Source organism: Chlorocebus sabaeus, chromosome 3 (assembly GCF_047675955.1).
Source record: "Chlorocebus sabaeus isolate Y175 chromosome 3, mChlSab1.0.hap1, whole genome shotgun sequence".
NCBI lineage: Eukaryota > Metazoa > Chordata > Mammalia > Primates > Cercopithecidae > Chlorocebus > Chlorocebus sabaeus.
Window position 1 is genome coordinate 79992864 of NC_132906.1, and position 12626 is coordinate 80005489.

The following is a 12626-nucleotide window of genomic DNA, read 5'->3' on the forward strand; positions in this document are numbered from 1 at the left end:
CGTTTTCCAGCATCCACGAGTGAGGTATGCAGCCTGTAATGCCGTGGGACAGATGGCTACAGATTTTGCACCTGGTTTCCAAAAGAAATTTCATGAGAAGGTAAGTAACAAGTCCTCAGACACTCAAATCAGACTTTAGGAAGAGGGGTGGACATTTCACCATATATGCCCACTTGGTTTCATTTCACAGGTGATTGCAGCTCTGCTGCAGACCATGGAAGACCAAGGCAATCAACGTGTGCAGGCCCATGCAGCTGCTGCCCTCATTAACTTCACTGAAGACTGTCCCAAGTCACTACTTATTCCATACTTGGATAATTTGGTGAAACATCTGCATTCCATTATGGTACTTAAGCTTCAAGAGGTAAGTTTGAAGATCTGTAGGCTGCCTTCTCTTTGTAGATTAATTTGGGTTGATTTGATGGGTAAGAACTGGAGAAAGAGGGACTTGCAGCCTGACCATAAAGAATATAAAGTAAAAAAACCAAGGAGGATGTTCGGAGTTGTGGAGTGATGAGTAGGAAAATTCAGATTTGACCAAACTGTGGGCTGATAACTGAAATTGGGAAAGATACAGCTAAAGGTCAGGTAAAATCAGTATATGGATCACCCTGAAAATAAGGCAGAGAAATTTTTGAACTCTGATTTATGTAAAGTGTGAAAAACCATTCTGTGTTCTTAAATGCTGCAGGAAATCATCATATGGTAAGAAATTAGTGTAGTAGCATTGGGTGAGGCATACACAAAAAAGGGAGAAGATTTAAGGCAAGACCATCATACTGTCATTGTCCAGGAAGCTTAGATAGTAATAGTGGAAGAGGTGATTCTGAAAGACATTTCATGGGAAGCATTAACAGTTTGTTTCTGGCAGTTTGAATTTTAAAAGATGAAAGGGCCAGGCACGGTGGCTCACCCCTGTAATCCCAGCAATTTGGGAGGCTGAGGCAGGTGGATCACCTGAGGTCAGGAGTTCGAGACCAGCCTGGCCAGCATGGTGAAATCCCATCTCTCCTAAAAATACAAAATTAGCCCGGTGTGGTGGAACACGCCTGTAATTCCAGCTACTCGGGAGGCTGAGACAGGAGAATCACTTGAACACGGGAAGCAGAGCTTGCAGTGAGCTGAAGTGGCACCACTTGACTCCAACCTGGGCAGCAAGAACAAAATTGTGTTTCGGAAAAAAAAAAAAAAGATTTAAAAAGAGAATAAATTTTTAAATGTTGACTATTCTAGCCAGAGTGACAGAAACACAGAAGTTGTAGAAACAAGATCATTTTTGAGTATCCAAGTAAAAATGATTATAGTTACAGCTGAAGTAAGGGATGCAACCTGAAAACAATTGAAGGATGTTAGTCCAGCACAGTGCATGAGAGATGTAGATGTGAAAAGCAAGGATTTTAGCCCAGTTTATTGTCAAATGCAATGAAAATGGATTACTGTTATAAAAATGAAATGAATAGAAGGCATAGAAAGGCATAGAAAATAAAAGATATAAACCTGCTCTCAAATTGCTGTGAAAGTTTCTAATGCCCTCAATTCCTATACTTAATATGAACTGGTAGCAAATAGTTAACAAACCACAGTTTGCATAGCACTGGTGATTGGTCAGAGAGCAAGACAAACAAAAAATGCAATGTCTCAGAAGCCAAAGAGAGAGGACTTAAAAACAAAGGCCCAAGTGCTCACTATCAGATGACAGCAGACTAAGAATATGATAAAGGAAACATGCATGTGCCTGAAGGCAGACCAAGGTGGACACCAAGTTGAAGGCAGATAGGTTGGTTGGTTAAATCAGTAATGGATGGATCCAGCGTGACTTTACAGGTTTGGGTGGGTGGCTGTGGTGTGAGAGGCCCTGTGTACCCCTGCCCTTCCTTCCTGCAGTGAGGCACTATGTGGGTTTTTAAAGATAAGTGGAAGGAGTTGTTGGGATGGGATGATAGGAGGACAGTGTTCATGAGGAAGAGTTGTATGAAGAGAAAGTAGCCTAGCGGAGGAGGAAAGACATTCCTCTGAGGCCAGCAGCACAGTCCATACTAAACATGGAGCAGAGGTTGAGATGCAGAAGCAGGAAGTAAGATAACTTCCTCAAGACATGGTTGAATGTGTAACACAAGGTAAAGAACTCTGCTGAGAGTGTGGGTGTAGTTGATGGGGGGAATTATGACAATCTGAAGTAGTAACTGGGTCAGATTCATATGAGTCAATAAATATTGTATTTTATTCTTTAATTTATTTTGACATGGAGTCTTGCCCAGGCTGGAGTGCAGTAATGCAATCTCTGCTCACCGCAACCTCTGTCTCCCAGGTTCAAGCGATTCTCCTGCCTCAGCCTCCCAAGTAGCTGGGATTACAGGCGTGCACCACCACACCGGGCTAATTTTTGTGTTTTGAGTGGAGACAGGGTTTCACCATGTTGGCCAGGCTATTCTTGAACTCCTGACCTCAAGTCATCCACCTGCCTGGGCCTCCCAAAGTGCTGGGATTACAGGTGTGAGTCACCATGCCTGGGTTCCTTTTTTTTGTTGTTTTTTGTTTTTGTTTTTGTTTTTTAAGATGGAAGTCTTGCTCTAGTCAGCCCAACTGGGATGCAATGGCACAATCTCGGCTCACTGCAATCTCTGCCTCCCCGGTTCAAGCAATTCTCCTGCCTCTGCTTCCCGAGTAACTGGGATTACTGGGGTGTGCCACCACACCTGGCTAATTTTTATTTGTTTGTTTGTTTATTTATTTATTTGTTTGTTTGTTTTTTTAGAGACAGGGTTTCACCATGTTGGCCAGGCTGGTCTTGAACTCCTGACCCAAGTGATCCGCCCTCCTCAGCCTCCCAAAGTGCTGGGATTACAGAAGAATTATTTTAAAATATTGCTGCTGGTGACAGGACAGGCGCAGCAGCAGATAGGTAGTAAGCATTTGTTACTAGCTGGATCAGAGAACACCAGGTCTTTGGTGCAGAGAAAAAGGTCATCTCATCTGTTTCAGCAAGACAGATGCAGGAGAAGGCAGCAAGTTTCCTTGGTGGGATCTTCTGGGGAGGGGCTGGTTAGAAGATAAAGGAAGGGGCCAAAGAGGGAATTTTCTTTATGACATAATAAGACAGGACAAAATATAAGTAGAGGAAATCAGTGAAGAAAAAAATGAGTATGAAGTGTAGGCATTAAAGTTGATGAACACAAAAATTTTGAGTCCATATCTATACTCAGGAATTAGCTGTGCTTTGAGACAAGACAAAAATGAGTAAGGGGTATTGTGTTAACAGAAGACAGAAAAAAAACTCAAATAGTTCAACATAAATTCTTTTTATAAAAATTTCCTCCAAAACCTACAGTCTCTGCTTCTGGAGAGGTGGTCTCATTCTGCTGTTTCAGAAAAGCATTCAAGAACTTGAAGGGAGTAGTAATTGTAAATATAAATACTTTTTCCAGTTTTCCTTTGAAGTAATAATTTGTGTGTCTTCCTTCTAGCTGATTCAGAAAGGCACCAAGTTAGTTCTGGAACAAGTCGTGACATCCATTGCGTCAGTTGCAGATACTGCAGAAGAAAAATTTGTCCCCTACTATGATTTATTTATGCCATCACTGAAGCACATCGTTGAGAATGCGGTTCAAAAAGAACTGAGACTTCTGAGAGGAAAAACTATTGAATGCATTAGCCTCATTGGTCTGGCTGTTGGGAAGGAAAAAGTAAGTAATTTCTGTTATGTTGAATTTACTGTATATAACTTGGCTGTGGAGGCATTGAGAGTACTAGAGGGATTTTTTCCTTCTGATAAATGGTTTTCTGGATGCTTGTTTTTTTTTCCTTACTCCTTTCACATTGCTCCTGTTTTATATACAAACTAATTCCTGCCTTCATCTTTTCATTGTTTGTTTGGTTTGGTGTTTTTTGCTTTGTTTTGTTTTTGAGACCAAGTCTCTCTCTTATCACCCAGGCTGGAGTGCAGTGGCACGATCTTGGCTCACTGCAACCTCTGCCTCCCAGGTTCAAGCAATTCTCCTGCGTCAGCCTCCCAAGTAGCTGGGATTACAGGCACGTACCACCTCTCCCAGCTGATCTTTGTGTTTTTAGAAGAAGTGGGCTTTCACTATGTTGGCCAGGCTAGCCTTGATCTCCTGACCTCAAGCAATCAGCTCACAAATGTGAGCCACCGCTCCCAGCTCGTCTTTTCATTGTTAATACTAAGGTTTCTTTTTAGCTCAGCTGTGCTCTTGATGCCTCCTCCTTTCCCCGCCACACACACACTGTATCTCGTGGGAGGTGTGTGGAAATCAGTATCCATGTTAGTTCCCTTTAAATGTGTGCTTGGAAACATGTCACTTGCTTTCCTATTAATCTAAAATGCATCAAGTGTTCTCTAAGAGAGACATCTATGCATATAGATCTTCAGAAAATAATTGCCAAGGACCATTGGCCAATGTGTTTCTCAGCCAACATCTCAGAGTTGTTCAAGCTAATGCAAAAGAAATTTCTCTGTCATTGAACCCTCATGTTCTGACCCACAGAATTATCAGGGAACCTCTGTCTTGCCTTCTTCAAAACCAGCATCAGGCCGGGCACGGTGGCTCAGGCCTGTAATCCCAGCACTTTGGGAGGCCGAGGTGGGCGGATCACAAGGTCAGGAGATCGAGACCACGGTGAAACCCCGTCTCTACTAAAAATACAAAAAATTAGCCGGGCAAGGTGGCGGGTGCCTGTAGTCCCAGCTACTCGGGAGGCTGAGGCAGGAGAATGGCGTGAACCCGGGAGGCGGAGCTTGCAGTGAGCCGAGACTGCGCCACTGCACTCCAGCCAGCGGGACAGAGCGAGACTCCGGCTCAAAAAAAAAAAAAAAAAAAAAAAAAAAACACCAGCATCAGTATTAATGTATATTTGGAACTGGTTTCTGTGAGACACTGACCACTAAAACATTGGTATGTTTTATACCAATAAAATACTTGTGTGTCCCATACTCTATATATCTGGCTTTTGTCTCTTTAAAACGCTGCCTGTCTAAACAATGGAGATTAGCAGAACTGCAGAGAGTTAAGTGAAAATCATAGACAAAATTTTATGTAGTGAATTCTGTAAACAATCCAAAATTTTCTTTCTGAATTTGAATTCAGTTTTACTGCTTGAAATGCTTAAACCATAGACTAACACCTGATGCCATTAGAAGTACCTTTATACTGTAGTCCACTGCCCTTCAATGGAAAATATATTTTTCTAGAAAGTGAACTAAATCTGTCACAATATAGATGAGAATTTTTCAATATGATAGTTTTATCTATGGAGGTTATGACCTATGTGGGCAATGTAGTCGATTTTTTGGCAACGCTTTGCTAATTAAGAAACAAAATTCGGTAGCAACGAGTGTGTCTCTACATATTTTCCTCTAGTTCATGCAGGATGCATCAGATGTGATGCAGCTATTGTTAAAGACCCAGACAGACTTCAATGACATGGAAGATGATGATCCTCAGGTAAGTGGTCTTAATGCGTTTGCCTTGATCTGCTAATGAGTTGTGGACAGCACACGGTTCAATATATTTAAAACAAAAGGAGTGATAGGTTTCTTGACATTCTGTCACCTCCTACTAGCAGAGACATTCTTCACTGATTTTCCTTCTGTTTCTCAAGCCACTTCTTCTAGTCTGTTGTAGGTTGCTCTTGCTTTCTCTGACTCTCGAGTTTTGGTGTTGGTGAGTTCTGTCCAAGGCTCTCTTATCTTCTCACTCCCATGGAGCAGTGTCACTCATAGACATGGCTTCCGGTTTCCTCTGTATGCTTGCAACTTTCAGATCTTCAGAATTGAAGTTTCATTTCTCCAGCATGTAATAGACATCTCCATTGAGGTGTCTCCTAGCCCTTTGAAGTCTGCATGACCTCCCTCCCCTGGCAGAAAATACAGAACCCAAGAATCTCAGGACACATTGCTTGCCTCTCCGCCTATGAGCAGACAAAGGCATTTCATTAGGAGGAACCCCTGCCTCTTGACACATGTACATACACACATAGGTATACACGTCCAGCTAATGCTTGCTCACAGTTCTCATCCTTTACAAGATTTTCCTGATCTGTTCAGTCTCAATGGTGGGCAGTTCCAGCACTGTGTTACAGTAACATCATAAATGTTTGTCATAATCTTGATGGTATTCCCAGTGCCTGACATATAACAAGGCACTCCGTAAATAATTGTTGAGTTAAATTTTGACTTTACATAGCCACACTGTATTAGTTTAAATAGGAAAACATATCATTTTGCAGAGAAAGCATGTTTTGTTGTTGTTCGCTTTCTTTGCAAAATGACATACAAATATGCATGTGTGGTTTGTATGTACAGAGATAACAGGCAGGAGGGATACTTAGCAGGCTGCTGACAGTAGGGAGGCTGAGGGGACTGTAAGCCGTAGGGAGGGTGGTAAGGACAAGGCATGTTGCTCACCTTTGTATCGGCCAGCTTATACTTTCATGCCTGGCATGTGAGAAACACCCAGTACCTATCTGAAGAGTGGGTGGACTTTTACATATGAAATCATTAAGAGGTGGGGCATGTGTCTATCCATGCTTAATAAATAAAATAGATAGGTGGATGACAGATACCGGGATAAGAATCACTTTCTCGGTTGCAGGGATGGTGAATGGAACCAGATTCTCTAGGTAATTTGCAGATGATGAAGTCTGTGTAAACACAGTAATAGGAGAAGAGGTGTTTTAAATATACTCAACCACTTAACGAGAAAATTATAACAGCTAAGGGAAAAGGATGTTTTGTTTCTTGGGTTTTAATAAATGTTTAATGAATGGAGTGGCAGGCAATAGGGATACAGAGTCAGATAAAATACGTTTCTGTCTTCAAAAAATTTGTGACTGGGAGTTGACGAAATGTTTGGTTTTGTTTAGGTGATTAGTTTCATTTAGGTGATTCAGATGCTAAGAAAGAAAACTATAATCACTTACTCAAAGTAGAAAGAAATACCCAAGGTTCTGGTCTTTGTCTTTTGCCTCACCTGCTGTCCATATCCCAGTGTAGGGTGAGTTCACAGGGATTTCATTATGGATTCTAAACCTTTTAAGTATATAACCTTTAGAAATGCTCTTATTGCTTAAGTACTGTAAACATATCAATAAAACATTATTTCTATGAAATAAGGAAATGACTTTCTTTATCACATTTACCCATTGGTTTTTAATCTATTTTTTTAATTTTAAATTTTTTCCCCAGATCTCTTACATGATCTCAGCATGGGCCAGAATGTGCAAAATCCTTGGAAAAGAATTTCAGCAGTACCTTCCAGTGGTTATGGGGCCTTTAATGAAGACGGCTTCAATTAAGCCCGAAGTAGCCCTTTTAGATAGTAGGTGTCTTTAGAAGGACCTATCGGTTGTAATAGTTCTCTCTTTGTTATTATTTGTCATACGCATTTGTTTTCTTTTCCGTTAATAGCCCAAGACATGGAGAATATGAGTGATGATGATGGTTGGGAATTTGTGAACCTTGGAGATCAGCAAAGCTTTGGTATTAAAACTGCAGGACTAGAAGAAAAATCAACTGCTTGCCAGATGTTGGTAAGAGAGCACTATTTTTACTAAACTTTTGTTTTACATCTTATATTTATATACATTTTATATGAGTGCTTTTAATAGCTGCTAAAGAAATTACTTTGGAGAGCCAGGAATATATTCCTTAAAAAGCAAAGTTTTCTTTCCATTTTAAAGAAATCGTGTGGATAAACCTTTCATTATCAGTGCTGTTTTAAATAGCAAAAAACAGCGAATAGCCCAAATTCCTGTTAGCGGGAAGATAAATGATAAATATACAGCCATTACAAAGAGTTTAGAATATAAGCTACATGAGGGAAGGATTTTTGTTTGTTTTGTTCTTAGTCTATAGTAGGTGGCCATGGAATATTTTTTAAACAAATTAACAGAAGTGTGTTCATGCTATTTAATGTAAAACAAAACTGGTATGATTTCAATTGTGTAAAAAAATAGATACGGCAGGAAAATCAAAATGTTCGGTTGTTATCCCTTATGGTGCTTATGGTGTGCATATGTGTATTTAGTTCCTGGTTTTCTTTATAAGCATGCGTTTTAAAGTGAAGGATAATACTTTATTTTATTTTATTTTATTTTATTTATTTTTGAGTTGGAGTCTCTTTCACCCAGGCTGCAGTGCAGTGGCATGATCTCGACTCACTGCAACCTCCACCTCCAGCGTTCAAGTGATTCTCCTGCCTCAGCCTCCTGAGTAGCTGGGATTACAGGCGCCTGCCACCACAGCCGGCTTCTTTTTGTATTTTTAGTAGAGATGGGGTTTCACCATTTTGGCCAGGCTGGTTTTGAACTCCTGACGTCAGGTGATCCACCTGCCTCGGCCTCCCAAAGTGCTGGGATTACAGGCGTGAGCCACCGCACCTGGCCAATACTTATTTTTAAAGTTAGATTTTAGAAATTATGGTATATTACAAATTTAGCAGTTAAGTAAACCTAAATAAAAGTTGCTTCAATTTTCAATTTTATTTTGTATTTATATTACATGTTCTAATTCATTTAAAAGTATATTTCTTATTGTCATCTACAATACTTAGTATCTATAAATTATAAACACTTTGGATTTTTGTGAGTTTTTTCCCCTCAACTGGAGAGCAAATACAAATAATAACATCTTAAAGTAATCTTTAGATGTAGTAGAAGAGAATGAAACAATTAGGTTTTTGGGGGTTTCTTTTTGCTTTTTGAGACGGAGTCTTACTCTGTCGCTCAGGCTGGAGTGCAATGGCTTGACCTCAGCCCACTGCAACCTCTGCCTCCTGGGTTCAAGCGATTCTCCTACCTCAGCCTTCTGAGTAGCTAGGATTACAGGCGTGCACCACCACGCCTGGCTAATTTTTTGTATCTTTAGTAGAGGTGGGTTTTCACCACGTTGGCCTGGCTGGTCTCGAACACCTGACTTCGCGATCCGTCTAACTCTGTCACCCAGGCTGGAGTATAGTGGCACGATCCCACCTCAGTGCTACTTCTACCTCCTGGGTTTAAGCGATTCTCCTGCCTCAGCCTCCCAAGTAGCTGGCGTTACAGGCAGCCGCCACCATGCGTGGCTAATTTTTTTATTTTTAGTAGGGATGGGGTTTCACTGTGTTGGCCAGGCTGGTCTTGAACTCCTGAACTCGTGATCTACCCACCTCGGCCTCCCAAAGTGCTGGGATTACAAGCATGAGCCACTGCGCCCAGCCATGATTTTTTAAAAATACGAAATAACAGAAGCCTGTTTGCTACACATTTACAAAGTAAATGCTACAGTTAACTGATGGGTTGGGGGAGGGGTGATGTATCTTTTAGAATGATTTTTCCTCTAATAAGTGATACATTTTGTTCGATGTATTGGCTAAAACTTGCTGAATAGAATATGAATGATTCCAGGCTTGGAAAGACAATATATATGACAATAATTTCCTTTTTTTTTTCTCTTTTTGTCACTCACCAATACTACAATCATTTCATGACCCTTTTAATACTCTTTTTTAGTTGGAAGACTAATTTGACAGTTCTACATGCAGCTTTAAATGTAGTTCTAGTGAAAGTACAACCTCCTATGGTCCTTAATGATTTTGCTGTTTGTTAATATTAATGCTTGGAAACTAACATGAATCTTTATTTCCTCCCAATACTTTGGTTACAGGTTTGCTATGCTAAGGAGTTAAAGGAAGGTTTTGTGGAGTACACCGAACAGGTTGTCAAACTGATGGTCCCTTTACTGAAGTTTTATTTCCACGATGATATCCTACAACCTTTGAATACAAAACGTGTAGATTTAGTAAAGTTGTTTCTTGGAGTATTAGACAGTGTTCACTGAAGTAGACATCACCATGATTGTATTTGCACTAACTGTGCTTCGAGGTGATAAACTCTGTCCTCTGCGTGTGCCTTTGTTTCTACTTGTGCCAAAACATGAAAAAGAAAATGTCACCTATCCTCTGTTTGTCAGCTTTCTGTGGCCCACTTAAGGATTTAAGGATAAATAATTAGCAAATGATTACAATTATATATAGTTGCTACTTTCCCCAAATATCTTTTGGTAAATGTTAAGAAAATAAGACTTTTATTTTAAAAGATGGTGTCTCACTCTGTCACCTAGGCTGGAGTGCAGTGGCGTGATCAGGACTCACTGAAACCACAACCTCCCAAGTAGCTGGGACCTACGTGCACAACACTGTGCCCAGCTATATTTTTTTTATTATTATTATTTTGTAGAGATAAGGTCTCCCTATGTTGCCCAGGCTGGTCTCAAACTCCTAGGCTCAAGCAATCCTCCTGCCTTGGCCCCACAAAGTTACGGGATTAAAGGCGTGAGCCCCTGTGCCTGGCAAAGACCTGTCTTAATAGATTAGAGAACCAGCGATAGATAGTCGACTTTCTGTAGCAGTGAGAATCCTCCATTTCCAATGTGGATAGCACCTTTAGGGGGAAATGTTGCTTGGTACATCTGCATTCTCTTTTGCGACAGAGTCTCACTCTGTTGCCCAGGCTGGAGTGCAGTGGCACGATCTCAGCTCACTGCAACCGCCACCTCCCAAGTTCAAGTGATTCTTCTGCCTCAGCCTCCTGAGTAGCTAGGATCACAGACATGTGCTACCATGCCCAGCTAACTTTTGGTTTTTGTTTTTTTTGTTTGTTTGTTTTTTGTTTTTAGTAGAGACGGGTTTTCACCACGTTGGCCAGGCAGGTCTTGAACTCCTGACCTCAGGTGATCCACCCACATCTGCATTCCAATATCCTTCTTAACATAGTATTAGTCATCATATTTTCTGGTACATTTTTATGTCTTTACACACAAGAGAATGTTAGAGCCCAGACACAAACCCCGACCTCTCTGACTCCAAAGCCCCTTTGTCATCATTCCTCTTACGATATCCTATAGTGGTGTCCTTTACAGAGGACAGCTTTTACCCAACAAAGACTCACTTCCCAGGATGCCAGAGGACAAAGCGAAATTGCTTTTAAGAGGAAGTTATCAAGACCTTATTTTGTAAATGAGATTAGGTAGGGAAAGACAATTTAATCTTTATTGAAAACTGAAAAGGCCAGCATAGGAAGAGGTCCTCGGTAGTTTTTTTCAGGGAAATGCTTCAGTTGCATTTATTAGAAACAAATACTACCTAAGGTTTTGAGGTAGGTACACGTTGAAGCATGCTAATGGTCATGGGTCCTTTCATAGTCATTTTTGTATTTTGGTTTACATTTGAGCAGTAGGCAGCCCTTCACTGCTGCTGGACTCATTCCTGCCACTACTATAGGTGACAGAGGAGATGGGAGGTATGTCTTTTCTATTTTCATACATGCTTTATATTTAACACAAGCTCTTGGATATCTTAGATAAACAGAAGTTGCCTAGCACTCCTATTAATGCATTGAACCCTTTAACATTAAAGTGAAATAATAAACAGTCTTTTGAGGTTCCTTAACAATGAAACGTGTTCGAGTGGCAGCAGCAGAATCCATGCCTCTTCTCCTGGAGTGTGCAAGAGTCCGTGGTCCTGAGTATCTCACACAGATGTGGCATTTTATGTGTGATGCTCTAATTAAGGCCATTGGTACAGAACCAGATTCAGACGTCCTCTCAGAAATAATGCATTCTTTTGCAAAGGTGAATCTTTTTCTCTTAAAAAATATGTATAAGGTAGTATGTTCATTTATTAGTCTTGCTAAAAGTTTAAAAAAAATTTTTTTGAGACAGGGTATTACTTTGTTACCCAGGCTGGAGTGCAGTGGCACAGTCGCAGCTCACTTCAACCTTCACCTCCTGGGTTCAAGCAATTCTCATGCGTCATCCTTCCAAGTAGTCGGGATTACAGGCATGTGCCACCACACCTGCTACTTTTTGTATTTTTGGTAGATATTCCCTAGGCTGGTCTCGATCTCCTGGTCTCAGGTGATCCTCCTCGGCCTCCCAGAGTGCTGGGATTACAGGTGTAGGCCAGCTAAATAAATTTGCATATGCTGTAGTGTATGATTTTTTTAAAAATAAAAATGTTAAATTTTTTGTTTCGATATTTTGGTATTATTATGTTTCTTTTAAAGAGGGTAAATTTGCCTTGGAAGGGCAGTATAGGTAGAGGGAATGATACAGACAATGGCATGAAAGCATGCATTCTTTGGAAAAAGAGAAGAAATTCTGAATAGTATTTTAGTCTTGTACTTAATAATCCAGCTACAGAAGCTTGGGTATCATCTCTAGTTTCTGTTCTTTCTACTTTCCTCAGTTCCTCTCTGTTTTTTTTTTCATTGCCGCATCTCTTTTTCATGCCGTTGAAATAGCCCCCTTAGTCTGCTCCAGATCTCTCTTTTGCTCTCAGTTCGTTCTGCTTTCCTCAAGCACTGCCTTGCTCTTCATTGAGTCACTTCCTTTCTCATACAGTGTCCCATTTTGCACAACTGTAGTTTGCGCCAATCTTCATTGAAGATTTACAATTTTCAGCATCTTTACGTGTCCCTATTTACACTCTTGTAATTCAGAATTCCTTCTGTTTTTCCGAAGAAAGCATGCTTCCATACCTTTGCCTGTATTATTTCTTCTACCTCTAATACCCTTCCTTCAGTGTTCTTGTATATTGTGTGTACAAAGTATGGATATAGCAGTTGTGTTCCTT

The 12626-nt window shown here is 40.6% G+C and overlaps 1 protein-coding gene across 1 annotated transcript in view; it reads left to right on the forward strand.

Annotated features, from left to right (window-relative positions):
* IPO5 (importin 5) overlaps positions 1-12626 on the forward strand; it is a 45456-nt gene that overhangs the window by 26165 nt on the left and 6665 nt on the right. The window contains exons 12-19 of the mRNA XM_007960721.3: positions 11-100; positions 191-364; positions 3465-3683; positions 5376-5459; positions 7202-7334; positions 7424-7545; positions 9659-9755; positions 11451-11623. Coding sequence (XP_007958912.1) covers positions 11-100; positions 191-364; positions 3465-3683; positions 5376-5459; positions 7202-7334; positions 7424-7545; positions 9659-9755; positions 11451-11623 — 1092 coding nt within the window. The remainder of the gene's footprint in view (positions 1-10; positions 101-190; positions 365-3464; positions 3684-5375; positions 5460-7201; positions 7335-7423; positions 7546-9658; positions 9756-11450; positions 11624-12626) is intronic.